The sequence below is a fragment of the Marmota marmota genome, unplaced genomic scaffold, assembly GCF_001458135.2.
Source record: "Marmota marmota marmota unplaced genomic scaffold, marMar, whole genome shotgun sequence".
Taxonomy (NCBI): Eukaryota; Metazoa; Chordata; class Mammalia; order Rodentia; family Sciuridae; genus Marmota; species Marmota marmota.
Genome location: NW_025999880.1, coordinates 14,618,476 through 14,638,172, shown reverse-complemented (window position 1 = coordinate 14,638,172; position 19,697 = coordinate 14,618,476). Strand labels below are relative to the sequence as shown.

The following is a 19,697-nucleotide window of genomic DNA, read 5'->3' as shown; positions in this document are numbered from 1 at the left end:
TTAAAGAGACTCTGCCTCTAAATAGGTAGATAGATAGATAGATAGAAGAATCAGCCCGCCATCCCAGAGTTCACAATCTTACTAGGAAGCAGTGAACATAATATCATTTTATGTTCATAAAAGAACCACACGGATTCTGAAACACCAGTTAGTTTTAGGAAGGCCAGCCAAGAAAATGCTGTAATAATTCAGATTTGGGTTGATAAGGGTGACATGAGGGTATTTCTGGCAAATAAAAATGGAAATGGTTGACAAGGCCTGACTTAGTCCTCAAGAGTATAGAAGAGGAGTCGAGGTGGTTGAGGCCTTATCAGAGCAAGGCAGCTGCACATACTTACACACCACACTTTATACAGGTCAGTTTGCCTCTTTTGCTTGTCACCTTCTTTGTTCTCAGAAATTTACTTTTTTCTTTTCTTTTTCTTTTTTTTTTACAGTACTAGGGATTGAACCAGGGGTGCTCTACCATTGAGCTACATCCTAGGATCTTGCTAAGTTGCTGAGGATGGCCTAGAACTTGTCATCCTCCTGCCTTACCCTTCCGAATTAGCTGGGATTACACATATGTGCCCCTTTGTGACTTTTTTTTTGACATGGATGAGTAGGGTTTTGTCTCAGTAACAATTTGGGCTTGTTTTCTTAAACAAGTGGAATGGCTCAAACATTGTAGTGGTATTAAAAAGGTTGAAAATGGTAATTCAAGCCCAGTTATACAGAACTTCAACAGGAGACCGAAAGCCAAGCAGATGACTATTGTAATCCCACTGCCCTTAAATTAACCCCAAATTCTAAAAAGTTGGAAGTTCCATGTCAATTTAGTGAGCATCTCCACATTCTATGTATTCTACTATACAAAGATTACAGAGCTAAAATGAGGGGGGAAAAAAAAAGAATAGAAGAAAAGCCATGTGGCAAAAAGGGAGCAGAAAGGTACACATTCCAAATCATCTACTTAAGACTAAGAAAAACCTCACTACTAGTCTTCTTCCCAGGGCTATCTTTCCCCTCTCCTTGGACAAACCTGAACTTTCAGAAACACAATTCCAAATACCTCAAATTGATTCACAAGAAACTATCCTTTGGGGTTGGAGTTGTGGCTCAGCAGTAGAGCGCTCGTCTAGCATGTGCGAGGCCCTGGGTTTGATCCTCAGCACCACATAAAAATAAAAAAGAAACTATCCTTTAATATTTTCAAATAAGGTGTTATTTATAAACCAAAACTCCAACCATTCCCAACCTGATTAGATGGGGCAACAATCACGACAGACTCTGCTAGTTTCCACAAATCATTGGTTTATTAGAAAGCTCCTTTCCCTCATTTTACAGCATATATAGCTCTATCATATGTGATAAAGTTAAATACAATCTGTTATGCTTGTAAGTAAGGATAGGTTATTTTGTTTTTCCTTTTAGGTTTTTAAAATCACTATTCTGGAAGTTAAAGAAAACTGCCCCCAGGAAGGCAGAGAGGTGGCCAGAGTATGGCTCAATCTACAGGCTAAAGGGAAGCAGCACAAAAAATGTTAATACTGTATTATTTAAATATTTACATGGGCTGAAAGCAAAGAAAAATGAATCCCTTCACTTCAAACAGATGATTTCATTTTTCCAGTGCTAGCTATCCAAAAAGTGATACTTCTGAATCAGATGAGGAGCACTGAGGAGGCAAGAAGGGGTGTTCAGCCAAGAGTCTTTGTTTGTCTAGCACTTGCTTCTCATTAGCTCAAAGCCTTTTTCTTTTGGGAATTTGAGAAGAAAGGCAGGAGCAGAGTCTTGGCCCAGGTAAATATGGTTTGTTTTTTCTGTCAGGTGACCACTCAACAAATTCTAGCCACAGGAATTGGTAAGGAAATGCCAGAGGAAATCACTAACTACACCAAAGGAGATGGGACCTGCAATACAAGCAAGCACCTTTGGGTGTGTTAATTAGAGCTGAGAGCCTGGGTGAAAGGCAAGAAGAGGGGGAAATGGGGCTGAGGCGGCAATTCCTCTGGTCAGTGTCGTGGGAGAGACAGAAATAGGAACCTCTACTGCTGAAACTGAGCTGGGTAGAAGGCCTGGAACTATGAAGCAAAAGGTATCTATAAATGTGTTCACCTCCCAACAAAAGGAGAAAACTGTCCCAACTCTATTACTCTCTGGTCTACTTCTACTTCAGTTTCTAGCCAACCCAAAAGGCACATTAAAAAAAAAAAAAATGTCAGAGGGGCTAAGTTCTAGGAAGGCAAATGGTGTGCCTGGAATAAGGTACCCAGGGAAACCCAGGAATTCCCCCCAGATAATCAATGAATCTCACTGCTTCCAGAGAATCAAGCTGCATCTCGCCCTTCCTCTGAGGGACCACCTGTTTCTCTGTGTAAAACAACAAAGAACACGAGGGAGACCATCACAACTGAGCATCCCTCTGACACCCGCAGCTGACTGCTGCCCATTAACTCAAAAATCCCAGTGCTGGGGGCACCACTTAATGCAAATTACCTAACATTTTGTCCCAGCAAAAAATGTTTTTGACATTTTTATAGTTCATAACTTCAAAAAATACATGAGCTTGATAAAATATACATGCTTAGTCATTTTTGTATCTAGCAGAAAACAAATACTTTATTTTTTTTGTTGTTTTCATTTTATAACCTTTAAAGTTTCTTAATTCAACTAGGGCAAACATATTTACACAAAGCCACCAGAACAAGGATCACTTAAAGAGCTGGATGTAAAAAATATTATTGCAGTATACTACAAATATGGAACCTTTTTATATGAGCTACAAAAAGCAGCATTTTACGTTTATAGAGTTCAGTGCAATTTTTACATTAAAAAATCCTATAAATTAAGAAGGAAACATCAACACAACAGAAGAAAATATACCCTTCAGACACATGAGCTCCTCTCTGGGGAAGCACACGGGCGACTATGTTCCGCATAGCTTCAATTCATGATAGGATCTTCTTTTCTGAGATATGCAGATGCCTTTTCTGGGATGAGGGATTTGAGTAGTGCCAAATGTGTGGCTGTTTGGGTGGAAAGTGGATCAAATGGCAGCCTGAGTTGCATCTGGTTCCAGGTCAGACTCCGTTTCCACCTCACCTGGGATAACATGTCACTAGGGGATAGTCAAAGACACTGCCCAAAGGTACCCAGGGAAACTGGGAAAGTGCTCCAAGGTCTGGTGCTATAGGAAGCAAGCTGGATTCCACAGGATCTGGTAGATCTTTCACTGTTGGAGAGACCGCTTGGCCTTCCTTTGTGGCACTGAGAAGGCAGGACCAGATGGGCCCATGGCAAGTGCTTTGGTGACAACCCACCAGAGAGGAGGAAAATGTTTTAAAATTTATAGAAGGGAAGAAAGAGCACAGGATAAAAAGTAGAGAGAGTAGGGAACTATTTAAATTTGACATTTTGGAGACATTGCTGCAAAGGGTTGGGTAGCACTTACTGGTGTTTCCTAGCTTAGAAACACAGGAGAGGGAGGGACAAATAGAAAGGAGGAAGGGGGGCGGGTAAATCCCTGATAATAACCCAAAGCAAACCTCAAATCTAAACCCATCCCTGCAAGCCAAAACAATTCTTTGGCTGTCAGACACTGCCCATCCCAGCTTTTGCTTGCTGGTATTAATGGCTCAACACCCCCAAGGGAAGAATCCTGGGTCACCTTCCCTGGCCCTACATATACTCCCATCCCCCAATTCATGTGCCATGGCTGGGGGGGTGCTGCAGGTCCTGACCTGAGAAGATGGGGTGAAGTAGTGGGTGAAGGTGGAGGGCAGTAGCAGCTGCTGCAGCAGGCCGTGGGGCAAGAAGGGTAGGATAGAGGGCAGCATGTGGGACAGGGTGGAAGGTGAAGGGTCCAGGATGAATGGCTGAGGCAGGAATGATGTGGATGGGATGGCTAGCAAGAAAGGTGGCAGGGTGGCCAGGGATGATTGAGTGAGTGAGGTGGGACAAAGAAATTGGGGTCAGATGGGGCTGAGGAATATGATGCACTTGGGCAAGTGGCTGGGGATGAGGGTGGGGGTGAATGCCAATGGCGGCAGCAGCAGCAGCAGCATGATGTTGTAGGATGGCATGCTGAACAGTTGTGATGGAGGTGGCAGAGGCTGTGGCTGGCTGCTGAATGTGGATGGGCTGCAGGGCTGGAGTTGCTGGAGCCAGGGCTGCGGAGGCTGGAAAGGCCTTTACTTGCTTGGCCAGAAGCTGCTGCTGGATGTGTTGCTGTGCAGCCTGCTGGAGCTTGCTGTACTTCTCCATCTCCTCAGGTGTGAAGGTGATGGGCTGGCTCTCCAGGGGGGCCAGGGAAGCATCCTCAGCCCCATCTGTTGACTCAATACTAGGTTCCCCACTGGGAGGTGCATAACTGGGAAAGTGCTCAAGGTCTGGTGCTATAGGCAGCAAGCTGGATTCCACAGGACCTGGCTGACTGCCACTATCCAGGGACTCTAAGGTGTCCCCATCACTGGGGTCAGGGAGGTAGTTATGGGAGATGGTTGGGTCCCCAGAGTAGCAGTCAGAGTGTGTTGGGGTACCTAGTGGAGCCACAGCTTGATCAGCAGTAGCTTCTTCAGACTTTGGCTCTTCTGGGGGTGGGTCTGATAAAGGGCCAGCTGTTTCCTCTGAGGGGAACTGATGCCCAAAGGGTGCATCACTACTCCCTGAGGGCCCTTCTTCCGTCTCCGACTGTTCTTGTTCTTCCCCCCTTTCCAAGCCAGACTCTTCACATTTCTTGTTGTTAGGCTTTCGGGTAGCTGGGAGCTTCCCTATTAGTGGAAGAACAGGCTTATTGCCAAGAGAAGGGGGAAGCTTGGGCCCGAAGTAACCTTGTGGTGGGTCCTTGAGCTTGAGCCCAGCTTTACTGGGGGTGGCCTGCACCTCCTCACTCATACTGGGTTTCCTCTCCACTTTCCTAGACTGGATCTTCTCCAACAGCAGTTTGGCAGTGACAGAGTTCTTGTCTTCAGGACTGCAGTCACTTTCTGACCCCCTTCCTGTGCCAGTGTTGCTATTCTGGGAGGGTGGGCCTGTCCCTTTATTGTCATCTCCCCTGCCATCATCTTTTTTCCCAGGACCTTCACTCCGCCCTGATCGAAAATAGTGGGGGGACTGAGAGCGATAGATCTTTGAGCGAATGAAGTCCCGACGACCAGAACGCCTTTCCTCAGGACTCTCATGACCCCACGATCCCTTTCTGGAGCCTGATCTCTGGGAAGGGCTCCTGGTACTACGGCTGCGATCCCGGCTATAGCTCCGGCTCCTCTGCCAGCTATGGGCTGTGGTGCTGCGACTTCTCCTCTTGCTCCGACTGCGACTACAACTGCTGCTCCGGCTGCGGTCCCGGGATCTTGAGCGCTCTCTGGTATGACTCCGAGAACGACTTCGAGACTGGCTGCAACTGAGGCTATAGTCATCATCAGAAGATGAATATTTGTGTCGTTTGGATCGGTGCTTGGAGCTGGCATAATCTGAGTCATCTGAGTCATGAGAGCGCTTAGAGTGTCTTCGTGATCGGTCACTATAGTCACTATAACTGTCATCAGAGTAACTGTGCTGTCTACTATAGCAGCTCTGGTCTGAAGAAGCATCTGAACTACTTGTGTAAGAGCGTCTGGAAGAACGGTGTGAGGAATGGTGCCGGCCAGACCGTGAGCGGCTTCGGGAATGCTCACTGCCCGAGTCTTCCTCCTCCTCTTCCTCCTCCTCCTCCTCACTATACTGGGATGGAGACTTTGGGTGCTGCCTGCGTAATGAAGCATCATCACTATCCTCATCTCCACTACTGGGTCGGCTCCGATGGCTAGATCGGCTGCTCCGTTTGGTGCCAGCTCTCCGCTGGCAGGATGAAGCTGGTGGTTCACCTTTGTGTTTCCTCCCACCATGATCCTGGGAACTGCTACCACCCCCACCTTCATCTTTTTTGCTACTGCTCCCTTCTTCAGCAGGGAGGGATCTCCTCTGGGAGTCATCTTGGGCACGTCGCCGTCTTCTTGGTGGTGCAGGGCTACCACTTCCAGGAGGTTCTGGTTTGGGTCCTCGTTCAGAATCTGCTGGGGCTGATGACTTATTCTTCTTTCGTTTTCGTTTCTTACGCTTCTTAGACTTCTCCCCAGACTCTGCCTTAGAGCTTTTTTCTTCTGTGTCAGCCTTGTGTTTCCGTTTGTGTTTGCTGGACTTTTTGTGTTTCTTTTTCTTTTTGTGTCGGTGGGACTTCCCAGATCGTTCTTTCTTGCTAGGAAGGCTTTTCCCTATATCTTCAGTCTCTGACCCATGGCTGCCCCCAGGCTCCTGTTTGTTCAGGCTGCTACAGGCAGGCCCTGAAGCAGGTACTTCCATTCTGCCTCCTGATGAATGTACTACATTCTCTCCCACTTCCTTGCTTTTATTTGGCTCACCAGGATCAAGGCCTTGGAGCTGGTCCTTTGAGGATCCTCCCATATCCTTCGGTTTTTCTGTCCCTTTACCCCTGGCATCTTTGTTCCTTGAAAGTTTAAAGTCAAAGTATAAAGGGTTACAACTGTAGGAAATGGATGGTTCGGCCTTGGTGAAAATTAATAGTTCTGATGGCCACTGGAGGGCAGTGCTTTCATCTTTGCTCAAAACTGGGAAAAAGGGGCCAGTAGGATGTTTGGGTCTTTCCTGGCTTTCTTTCCCAGCTGGGGTGGCCTGACAGGTTTCTTTAGAAGGATTAGACTCACACATTTGGATCTCTGAAGACTTTTGACTTTGACTTTCTAAACTCTGCTCACTCATATCCCCTCCTGTGGTCTTTTTTGTGTCAGGTTTGCTTCCAGGCTCTGAGGGCTCAGTCACAGTGGCTTCCTTCTGCTGCTCAAAGACTTCACTAACTGCCTTTTCTGCTCCTTGGCTTGCTGTCACCTTAACACAGCCTTTAGGCTTGGGAGAATTACTTTTTTTGCTTTCTGGGGCATTCTTTGAGTGTGTAGTAGTATCACCTTCCATTTGTTCACTGGCTCTCATAAAGAGTAAGAAGGGAAAATTAGGTTTTACTTTGCAGTGCGCTGGGGGAATATAGTGGTAATACTCTGGCTCTGTACCTCCAGTTCCTTCCTCTCGCTTCATCCTTTTTAACTTGGATAATGTTGAGGCAAGAGACCCTCCATCCTGAGGGTCTTCATCTTCTTTTTTACCATCAAGATTACCGCTACCATCAGCATCTCCCACCTTTTGCAGTCCTTGGTCAGAACCCTTCTCATCAGATTTTGTTCCATCTTCAGAGGGCCCTTCCTCTGCATGATCCTTGAAAACAGATGCTATTGATTCAAGTTTAACAGGAGCCTTCTTGGCAAAGGAAAATGACACTCCCAATTTTTGCAATGGGGTTCCCAAATTATTCTTAAGGCCAAAGCTGATGCCTTGAGAGGATGACCCAGAAGCTTGTGCCAGTCCAGTGGGATTAGTGATCTGTACTGCAGTGAAGGGGCCTCCTTTATCTGTGGAGAATTCAGATCCTAAGCTACAAGTAGCAGTGGTACCTGTGCCACTGTTTGTAGTTGATTCATCCTTGTCTTCATCTCCACCTTCTTCATCTACAGCCACCGTGGTTGGTCTAAACATAGGACCACTTCCAGGTGCACTGCACAATGGTTTAAAAAAGTGAGAAAAAAACCAAAAACAGGTTTAAGGGTACATTTTATATATCTTATAACGTACTCATCTTTTATGTTCTACCATTCATCACAGGTAGGTCTCAAAGACACTAAGAGGTGGCCATTCTGTATCGCTGTGCTAATGAAGGAAGCTGCTCAGTGGAAGTTAAGCAACATCTCACTCTATTAACCAACCAACCTAAATTCCCAGGGCCAGCCAGTTACTGCTGTTTTTTCTTAAGCTGTCTATATTACAAAAAAATAAGGCTTATCTCAAGTACCCCATCATTACCATCTTGTGTAGTCTATCGCAACCTGCTTCTGATCATATTTATTACTATTATTATTTTACCCATTGGTATGCTAGGAAATGTACGGCTATATATAACTCTATCCACAAGGTTATATTTCATTCAGCTAAAGAAAAAAAAAATAAATGCTATGCATGGTGCCAAATACCTGTAATCCCAGAGACTCAGGAGGCTAATGCAAAAGAACTATAAGTTCAAGGCCAGTCTCAGCAACATAGTGAAGCCCTAAGTATTGTACAAACACCCCATCTCAAAAAATAAAAAATAAAAAAATAAAAAGCTCAGTGGTAAGTTAATTGAATCCTCAGTACCAAAAAACAAAAGCAAAAACAAAAACAAATTTCTCAGATTTCATTTTTCAAAAAATGGGCATATTCTGTATTAAACATAGAAACTTCTACCATGATACTTCTACCATAGGTTGTTATGTCTGTTTTTGAAGCAAATAGCCTGTGTATATATCCTGGGCACTACATCCAAACATTTGCTTTGGTTTTATATATAATAATAGTACCTCCTCATCCATGGGGGAAGTTTCAAAACCCACAGTGGATGCCTGAAATTGTAGGTACTTAACCACACATGTGCATGTACGCACATACGCTTTTTTAAAAAAATTATCTTTTTAGTTGTAGATGGACACAATACCTTTATCTTATTTATTTTATGTGGTGCTGAGGATCAAACCCAGTGCCTCACACATTTTAGGCAAGAGCTCTACTGCTGAGCCACAACCCCAGCCCCAATACACACACACACACACACACACACACACACACATTCTCATCTATAATGAAGTTTAGTTTATAAATTAGGCACAGTAGGAGATCAACAACAACAATAAAATAGAATAGTTATAATAAGATAATAATAAAAGTTATATGTATTTAGTCTGTCTAGTGGGCATACAGCATCTGAAGCATGAATATGTTGAACAAAGGGATGTTTCATGTCCCCAGCAGGACAGACTGGGACAGCTTGAGATTTCATCACACTACTCAGAATAGCACACAATTTTAAAAAAACTTACAAATTCTTTATTTCTGGAATTTCAAATTAATACTTTCAGACCACAGCTGAGTGTGGATAACTGAAACTATAGAAAGTAATACTACAGGGGCTACTGTATTTTCTGGGTACTCAGAACAATGGCCACATTGCTATCAAGCACTCTTCAGCTTTGACAACAGGTACAGTGAGAAGTCTTAAGAGTAGGATTCTAGGGCTAGATTGTGGCTCAATGGTAGAGCTCTCGCCTAGCACATGTGAGGCCTTGGGTTCGATTCTCAGTACCACATAAAAATAAATAAATAAAGTGTGTGTGTGTGTGTATATATACAAAAGAGTAGTATTCTAGGGACTGGGGTTGTGGCTTAGCAGTAGAGTAGAGTGCTTGCCTAGCATGGGTGAGGCCCTGGGTTTGATCCTCAACACCACATAAAAATAAATAAGTTAATTAAAGATATTGTGTCCAACTACGACTAAAAAATAAATATTAAAAAAAGAGTATCATTCTAAACTGCCTATATTGCCTAAATTTCACCATGTGTGGACTATCCAGTATTCTTTGAATTCCAAACTCAAGAACTAAATAGAATTATATATCCATTTAGATAAAAACCCTTGTTATATGACCAGCAGCTACTAAGTGTCCTCAACTCAGTTACCAAAAACATTCAGATGATGTGGTGGTATCTCTTGCTACATGAACTGTTGCTATTGGAAAATGGGAACCCAACAGATTTGGATAGTAAGAGATATGCTATGTTATAAAGCCTACCCCACAGAAACAAACTACCTATACTATACAGCACAAAACTCTCAAACTGAATAAAAATATTTGTTTTGATTTTTTTGTCTTTGCCATGTTTAAAAAAATTTTTTGGATGCTGACGGACCTTTATTTTATTCATTTATTTATATTTATATGTATATTATTTATACAGCTAAAGACACATACTAGGCAAGCGCACTACCACTGAGCCATAACCCTAGACTCTAGTCTTTGCCGTTATTTCAATAACTATTATGGGGTCATGCATTATTTCTAGTATGAAGAAATATCTGATGATGGATCAAATATATATATTTTTAATTCTCTTGAAACTACTTGGTCTTTTTTTTTTTCTTTTCATGGTGCTGTGGATCAAACCCAGGGCATTGCACATGCTGGGCAAGTACTCTGCCACTGCACCTCCAGCCCTACTTAGTCATCTATTAAGTATTCATTTAAAAAACTGGGAACAAAAACAAAACAAAACAAAACTGGGAACTAAAAGTTACCTTTAAAGAAAAAGATGCCCTGAACTTTGGTGTACAATTTTTTTTTTCTTTTTTTGTGGTAATGGGGCTTGATCTGAGGGGTGCTCTACACTGAGCTCTATTCCTAGTCCTTTTTATTTTATTTTATTTTTTTAAAATAATTTTTATTGTTTACTTTTTGGCGGACACAACATCTTTGTGTATATGTGGTGCTGAGGATCGAACCCAGGCCGCACGCATACCAGGCAAGCGCGCTACTGCTTGAGCCACATCTCCAGCCCCCTCCTTTTTATTTTGAGACACGGTCTTGCTAAATTGCCCAGGTTGGCCTTGAACTTGTAATTCTCCTGCCTCGGCCTCCCAGGTAACTGGGATCATTACACCTGGCATAGTGTATCTATTTTAAGGAGGCACCATTGCAACAATCCCAAGCTTTCTTTTGTGTTTACTACATAAAGAGTTGCCAGTTGGGGCTGGGGTTGTGGCTCAGTGGTAGAGCACTTGCCTAGCGTGTGTGAGGCACTGGGTTTGATTCTTAGCACCTTTTATTTATTCTCATATAAATAAATAAAGTGAAGGTCCATTGACAATTTAAAAAAAATATATATATATATTTTTAAAAAAGAGTTGCCAATCAGGCATGGTGGCACTTGTCTGTAATCCCACTGACTTGGGAAGATTGTAAATTTGATGCCAGCCTCTGCAACTTAGAGACCTTGTCTCATAGTAAAATAATAAAAAGGGCTGGGGATATAGCTCAGTGCCCCTGGGTTCAATCCCCAGTACAAAACAAACAAACAAACAAAAAAACCAAAAAAAAAGTAAAAGGAGGTACAGAATCATTTTATAGGCAGTTTAACTCAATATTAGAGATTGCAGGCTAATTCTGTTAAAAACTTATACTATATATATTCTCTCCCTTCCTTCTTCCTCCAGAATGCAAGTCAATAAGAAGGAGGTGTGTGTGTTTGTGTGTGGGTGTGGGTACAATATAAAACTAGTAAATCCAGTGGGGATGAAGTTCAGTGGTAGAGTATTTGCCTAGCATGTGCAAGGCCCTGGGTTTGATCTCTAGCAAACAAACAAACAAACAAAAAAAAAAAACAACAAGAAAACCAGAATCAGTAAAGCAANGGTGGGGGGGGTACCTGGGATTGAGCCCAGAGGTGCTTAACCACTGAGCCACATCCCCAAACCATTTTTATATTTTATTTTGAGACAGGGTCTCACTGGGTTACTTAGGGCTTCACTAAGTTGCTGAGGCTGGCTTTGAACTCACCATCCTCCTGCCTAAGCCTCCAGGATTACAGGCATGCACCACCCATCAGCATGCCAGGCACTCTTTTTAAGTGCTTACAACTGTGAGAAGTAAATTGTTACTATCTTCATTCTACAAATAGAGAAATTAAAGCACAGAGAGTTTAGATACAAGTTGAATAAGTCACACAGATAGTAAATAGAATATGGCCTGAAAAGAACATATAATCAATAAGGTTCTACTGAAAATCTTAAGGCTAATACTTTAAAGTATAATCTTAAAATCTATTAACTTAAAATCTTAAGGACTGTAATTATCTGTAGAGCACTCTGAAAGAAAATTTCCTTACCATTCAGCTTGTTTTCTTTGCTCTGCCAACTCATGGAGCCGCCGAAGGGCTTTTTCTTGTTTCTTCTCATCCTTGCGAGATCTTGAAGAGACATTTCGGGCAAACTCTCTCTGTTTGAGATCTTTTAATCTCTGGGTTAATGGAAAGAAAGAAACAGAAGGTGGTGATTTAAGAGTAACTGAAAGCAAAGCCTTTAGAAATTTACCGTAAACCAATGCTTATAGTACTAGTGCAGAATATGTCATTAGACTCTCTTATCATACTGAAAACATAATAGCAGATTACTTTGTGTATGACACTTGGACTATCTGCATTTCTAATTAGTACAGCATATTATTTGCTTTATTGGGCAATATAAAATTATTTCAGTAGCAATGAGGAAATTTATAATATTGGGAAGAAAGAAAAGGGACTATTTAATCACCTGCTCTTCCAGGATGCAAAACTAGACAAACAGAACATGAGATAAATTGCAGTAACACAGGTCAAAGAGAACAGAAAGGGTTTAGGCTATTACAGAAAATCGCTCAAGGTGCAAGATCTTAAAAAGCAATGTACAGCTTACATAGGGAGGTTATTTGAATCAGAACAAATAGAAAACATATTTTTATTTCACCATAAAAGGTGTTATCTTTTTTCAGCACAATTGGAGATTTCTTGGTAACTATTAAACAAACCCAAGAGAGGTCTTCTAATGCTAGCATGTTCAGAGCTCACCAGTCTGACCAATTTCATCTGGTCAGTCTGTTGAAATTAGAGAGTAATATGTATAGCTTTTCATTCCTTCATGACCCTGAGAGGAATATCCAGGGGGTGGGGAGGGAAAATAGAGATAAGTCAAAAATTTTATTACTTAAAATCCAGATAACAGAATGGTCTTTTATTTTCAGAAGCTACTATACAATTTTCCTTAAAACAAAAGAAACAGCAACAACCAAAAAAGAACAGTGCCATGACACACTGGTGACAGAGTCCAGACATATCTATCTGTAATGAAGACAGAACTAAAATTATTTTCAACACCTTAGACAATATTAAAAAACAAACAAGATAAAACATACTCATTAGCTTATGCTTTTACAATAGCATTGAGAAAAGGAATTTGACCCAATATAAAGTGGACATTGCTTTGTGGAAAGGCATGATGTTCAACAGACAAAGGAGTTTTCTTACCTAATATTTATGAAATGTATTTTGAATCTTTTTTAATTGGGAGGAGGAAGGGTAGAAAGACACACACAAAAAAAGATATACAGCTAAAGACACTAGTAGAAAAACTCACTCTTGTGATCTGGGCTCCCAAATTAGAAGGATTTGCTTTCAATACATCAGCTGAAAATGTCACATCACAAAGAAAAAAAAGTAAAAAATAAAACAAGAGTAGAAGAGAAAAAAAAAATAAAGCAAGCATTACTACACAAGCTCTCTTAGTCAAGTCTACAAACTTATACTGAACAATCAAGGACAAAGCCGTCAACTCTAAAAGGGCTGGGGAAAGGGGAAGCACCTACACAACATATATAGGTGTACATACACACAGACTGACACAGCAAACCCACCTAGATAAATGAAATTATCTATTTTTTCAAGAAAAATGCTTACAAACTTTGAAAAAGACCAATGCTATCTAAAAGCCATTGGTCTTATTTTCATTTATCTTTATTTTGGGGAAATTCAAATAACCTACAACTGGCAAAACTATTACTGAGTTGTGCTGCCCACTATAATATGGAGGATCAACTATTTTAAGATGTTTACTTAAAATAGTAAAATACTGGGAGATTCATGTTTAGAATTCTAGTTTCCTCCTTATGATGGAGATGGGGCAGACAGAAAGGATCCATCAGCCTATTATATCTTTATTTTAGGCTACAAACCTAGTTTTTTAATTCTCCAAATAGGTTTTCCAGCTCAAATTTAAATAGAATGTGTATTTTTCTCTTATCTGCTGTCTTTTCCTAAGCCTCTTCATAAACCTGAAAAGTCTCTTCATGCCCAGTCATTCCCTTCTTTCTTAAAAATATTTCATCACTCTTAGGAGGCACTTATTAACCTATAGGGCACTGTCCAAAAGGACGATTTTTTATAAAAAGTCTGAAGCCTCCAGGTTGAGTCAGAAATCAGGCTTTTCAATCATTTAGCAACCACTTCCTGCATCTAAAAGTTAAAAGGACAGGAGCAGGTCCACATCATCCTGAAGACATCCTACCTCAAATCCCTGGTGCAAGCATACAGATGAAGGCATGGATGGAAAAAAAATGGGATGATGCCAATAAAATAAAATCTAAATTGCCTAGGCTCCCTCTAGGCAAATATATCTTGGTACTCTATAAGGTATAGCAAATGCTCCCATGTCACCTTTACAAACTGTATAGTCAAATCTGGACTCTCAAAAGCAGAACTGGGAACCCCAAATTTTACCCTAATCTTAAGATGGAATTCAGCAAACACTCCCAAACCCAATATGTACATTTGAGGTTTCTCAGGAAACAACATTCTGATGATAATAATGGAAAGCCATGCATTAACGCTCATATTTTCTTTTACCTAACTCCAAGTCTCTCCTTCTTACTGAAGTCCCTCATAAGAAGACTGAACTGTTAGCACTTTGTCATAACTCCAATCTAGCAACTGTCAGAGTTATTCATTCCTGTCTTTCAGAAAGACAGTATGGTAAAGCTTCAGAGTTAGAAAGACTTGGTTCAATTACTAATTACGGATAAAGCAATTTCACTCCTTGTAGCTCCAATTCTCTTGTTATAAAAACAGGGCTATCCATCAATAGATTTACCAGATTAAATGTAAAAATAAATGTAAAGCATTTAATAAGTCACAACTGTTCAACACTGCTTTTTCCTTTATGTTGGATAGGATTATAACCTTTATAATCAACCCTGCAGTGCACAGAGCAGAATTAAATCTATAGAAGGGATCTGGCAAATGTCTAGTGGATAATGTGATTTTTTTCCCCCAATAAAATTTCTATTATTTATAGAAGAGGTTGATACGAAATATTCTCACATTTCTAGTAGTGACATAATCAAATTATATAATATATTCTTCCAGCTATCACTCATATAAGAATTAAATTTCTTTCTTTTTTTTTTTTTTAAGAATTTTAATATTTATTTTCTTAGTTTTCGGCGGACACAACATCTTTGTTTGTATGTGGTGCTGAGGATCGAACCCGGGCCGCACGCATGCCAGGCGAGCGCGCTACCGCTTGAGCCACATCCCCAGCCCCCAGAATTAAATTTCTTTGAGAAACAAAAACCTGCAGAGAAAAGTCCTTAACAAATTCTTTTATATATATATATATAATATATATTTTATATGTAAATGGACCTTTATTTTATTTATATGCGGTACTGAGACTCGAACCCAGGGCTTCACACATGCTAGGCAAGTGCTCTACCACTGAGCCACAACCTCAGCCCCCTTAACAAATTCTTCACAAATGATCCAGGATTCAGTACTTTAAGTACCAACAAATTAATTGTGGCTCTTTGGGTTAAAGACATCTTCAAATGAAAATGATATTCCAGGTCTTAGAACACAATTTAAACAGCATTAGGCTGGCAGAAAAAATGTCTCAAGACACCAGTTTCTGCTCTACTAACTCAGAACAGATTTTATGAGGAAAATGTGAATCTGGTAAATGTCAATGTGGGTACAAATTTACAGAAAAGGCTAGCCCAGTAGCCATGTACTTTTCTTTAATTGCAAATTTCATGAACAGAAGCATTCTGCCTCATAACGTCTACTAAACCAGAGAAACTATGGTAATCGGGCTTCATAGCAGATCATCTTTAAAATACCCCTTAAGAAATATGACATTTTACCACTGAGCTATAACCCAGTATTATCTTCTTTGAGACAGGTTCTCAATAAATTGCTTAGGGCCTTGCTAAGTTGCTGAAGCTGGCATCAAACTTGTTGTTCTCCTGCTTCAGCCTCCCCCAAATATGGCTTCTTTCTATTGTGTTTCTAGAACTTTTAAGACAGTTATTACTTTGTCAATCGAAAGGAGCAGCACTGTTCCTTCTAAATTGTGTATGAACTGGGAATAAATGAGACAAAAATATTTCTGCACATAATTTCCCTAACAATATAGTAAGAGTCTGTCCAAAAGAGTGACTTTTTATAAAAGTCTTTTATTAATCTTTTTTTGTATCTTCTGGTGCTTTCTTCTATCAAAACTAAATTTGATGTTTATATTTGATTGAATATACTTAACTAGGAATAAGTTCAATTATTATTCTCAAGTATTTAAAGTCTACTAAATAATTAATTAATTATCTGCAGTACTGAGGATTGAACCCAGTGGCACCCTATCACTGAGATACAGCCCCAGCCCTTTTTATTTTGAGAAAGGGTCTTGCTAAATTGCTGAAGTTGTTTTCAAACTTGCAACTCTCCTATTTCAGCCTTAAGTTGTTTTCAAACTTGCAACTCTATTTCAGCCTTCTAAGTACCTGGGATTACAAGTGTGCACTGTTGCACTCAGCTTCTACCATCTAAATTTAAAGAAAACAACAAAACAAAACAAAACAAAAAAAACCAAAGTTCCCATGTGAAAGGTATTTTAGGTATCATAAAGCAGGCACAATTTAAAGTTCAATAGTCTATGCCACTAAAAATCCTGTGTTCTGTATTTACTCAGCTCTACAGAAAAAGCCTGATTTTGTCTCTTTAGCATTAAAATATTATTCACGGTTTGTTTCTCTGACCAGACAGTAACAAGTCTCCCAGAACAAGGACCAAGGCTGTCCTAACACTGCAATGTCCAGACTGTTTGTTTGACCAAAAAAAAAAAAAAAGAGAGAGATGCTCAATAAATATTTATCAAATTGGTTTGATTTTTGTTTTCTTTCTTTCATTCACTCATTCACCCATTCATTAGCACTGGGGATTGAACCCAGGGACACTCTATCACCGAGCAACATACCCAGTTCTTTTTATTTTTTATTTTGAGATAGGGTCTCACTAAGTTGCTGAAGCTGGCTTTGACTTGTGACCCTCCTGCTTCAGCCTCCTGACCCACTGGGATAACAGGCATGTACCACTGCACCCAGCAAGCATATTCAAGGTTTATATATGTTGTAAGCAGTGAGTTATTCCTTTTTATTGACAAAATAATATTTCCTTGTATGGGTATACTATAGTTTATTTATTCATCAACTGATGCATGGATTTGGGGTTGTTTCTATGTTTGGCTATTACGAATAATGCTGTTATGAACACTATTGAACAAGTGTTTGTGTAGACATGTTTTCATTTCTCTTGGATAAAATTGGTCATATGGTAATTCTAGGTTTTAATATTTTCAGTAAGTATCAATCTGTTTTCCAGAAGGGCTGCACCACCTTATTATTTCATTAGCAATATAGGAGGGTTCAACCTTCTCCAAAACCTCTCCTAAACTGGTTAATTATATCTTGCCTTTTTTGGGGGTAGAATGGGGTTGAGAAAGAAACTCAGGGCTCATATATGTTAAGTATGTGCTCTACCACTGAACTATATCCCCAGCTTTGTGTCTTTTTTAAAATTTTAGACATGCCAGTGGGTGTGAAATGGTAGCTCATTGTGTTTTTGTGAGTTTAAGTATAGACTATGTCCCTCCAGATCATACCTGGAGACAAATATTTGCCCTGTATGTAAAATTTGAAGAAACATAATTTATAAGGGATACTTGGGTTCAAAAAAAATATAAGAGCAGCATCTCAGTACAGAGTTCTCTTTATAGTACTGTCATTCACAAACTTGTATTTATCTTTAATCTTGCTTTAATCTTTCAGACTACAATAGAACACAACAGCCTAATCCCAGAATTTCCAAACTACAGTCTATCACTATGATGAACTTAAGATTACAGGGCAGAAAACAGGTTGAAATGGCACAACATGAAAAAGGTTGAATCATTTTTATCTATATTGGGATTGTGTGGCAAGATGAAGAACAATTAGAAATACACAAGAGGATGCCTATTTACCTGAAATATTAGTTCCTGAAGGATATAAGATTAACACTACTCATAAAAGCATAACATTTCCCTAAGTAGACATAAGATTTTTTTCCCTTAATTAGGGTGTGATTGCTGGGTTTAAGTAGACTAATTCCAAAGTTAAGCATAGGGTATGAGTACATAAGATTTAAAAGGTGAAAAGGCTGAAAACATGCTCAATTTATAGAAAACTGATAAAACGATTCAATGTTCTATCAAGCAAAATAGTCCCAAAGAAAATAGCATCTATAGTAATACTAAACACAAGTGAATTTAAAATTTTCATCTTCCTGCCAGAGGTTAGTAAAACAAAACAACAGTATGTTCAAGTTCTGAGATGGATTCCTCTCTTCATATTTGTTTGTTTTTCTCTCTCCCACTCTTTACCCAATGCTAGAGATGAAATCCAGTGCCTCACACATGCTAGGCAAGTGTTCTATCACTGAGCTATGCCCACAGCCCTTTTTTGTTTCTCAAAGCATAGCTTCAAAAGTGAACTGTGTTGTTTAAGTCAATATTCATGAACCTCTGGGATTCCTAAGTACTGTGATTTTCCATTTTTGCCAATAATTACTTTATTTTTTTGAAGGATAAACATTCTAGGAACACCCAAAATACAGAGCACCTAAAGAATAACTTCAGGAGTATCTGATCTTGGTGGTTTTAAAAATTCTTTTAAGTGTGATGTTCTCTTAATTTTAGCTCTTAGGAGTATCTTATCTTGCCTTTTTTATTTACTTCTGTGTTCTTCCTTCACTGAATATCAAAACAACACTTAAAAAAAAAAAAGGTTACAGTTCTTCAAAACTGCAGTGGTTTGGCAGAAGTACAACTTGCTTTGATGTGCCTATTTGTCCTGATGCTATATGCATGAAGCATATAGAGAATCAAATGCTGGAAAATATCTTGAGAGACAAATATCCAATAACTAAATGGTAAAACCACAAGTGGAAAGTGACCACTCCAAATTTTAATGAAGTCTTTGTGAAGTCCAAAAATGATCATTCCTTCTATCATCAAGAATTTCTCAGAATACATTTAAATTCAGAACCTATTTTATTTTTGAGCAATGAGGGAAATTCTAAAATTCTTTTGTCTTTTGTAATATATACTACCGGGTACTGAAATAGTCAACTAACAATAAGTAATTATCAAAAAGCAGCAACAAGTTGAGACAAGTTAACTAAATAATGTATTAATACATTCCATCCTACAACTCAGATTAGAGAAATCACTGGTTACTGTTAATGCCTTCATTCATGTTAGTTCAGTTATTTAAAGCTTAGAAAACTAGTACTATTATTCACAGCTAAAACAGACCTTGGTAGTAAATAAGATTTCAGTCTTTTCAGAATGTGTAAAAAGTACAGGGGTTTTCTCTTTTTTTTTTTTTTTTTTAAATATATTTCTTAATATTTATTTTTTAGTTTTAGATGGACACAATATCTTCATTTTATTTGTATGTGGTGCTAAGAATCGAACCCAGTGCCTCACGCATGCCAGGCGAGCGCGCTATCACTTGAGCCACATCCCCAGCCCCAGGGGTTTTCATACTAAGATTATTTTAGCAGAAAAAAAAGGCAAGCTGAAAACATTCTTTCCTGACTGAGATTCTGATTCCTTCTACAAGTTAAAGGGATTTCTGAAACCTCTTTACAATGTGTTTTGACAAGTGATCACTGAAATAGCAAGGAAGTTGGTTCCAACACCATCAGTAAGGGCACAACTCTTCAATGTGCTACTTCCCCAAGAGTCAGTCAGAACTCATGGGGGTGGGGGTAATAGGCCTGGGTCAGAAACTCAAGTGTTCAGAGGGGTATGGCAGATAACATAATGGGTCAGTCACATAGATGGATGTATGAGAAAAGATGAAAACCAGAGCTAATTGTACAATGAACAAAGAGACAACTTTAATTAA

The 19,697-nt window shown here is 39.7% G+C and overlaps 1 protein-coding gene across 9 annotated transcripts in view; it reads right to left on the bottom strand.

Moving 5' to 3' along the window:
* Nucleotides 1-19,697, bottom strand: part of Gpatch8 (G-patch domain containing 8) — a 111,931-nt gene that overhangs the window by 17,214 nt on the left and 75,020 nt on the right. For 7 of the 9 annotated variants that reach the window (XM_048790205.1, XM_048790225.1, XM_048790214.1 and 4 more), the window contains 3 exons: nt 13,058-13,107; nt 11,776-11,906; nt 1,277-7,582 (listed from right to left, as the gene is read on the bottom strand). In XM_048790205.1, coding sequence (XP_048646162.1) covers nt 3,685-7,582; nt 11,776-11,906; nt 13,058-13,107 — 4,079 coding nt within the window. In that variant the 3' untranslated portion in view covers nt 1,277-3,684. Of the gene's footprint in view, nt 1-1,276; nt 7,583-11,775; nt 11,907-13,057; nt 13,108-19,697 lie in introns of those variants that run through there. The other 2 variants (XM_048790249.1, XM_048790212.1) reach the window with 2 other exon arrangements.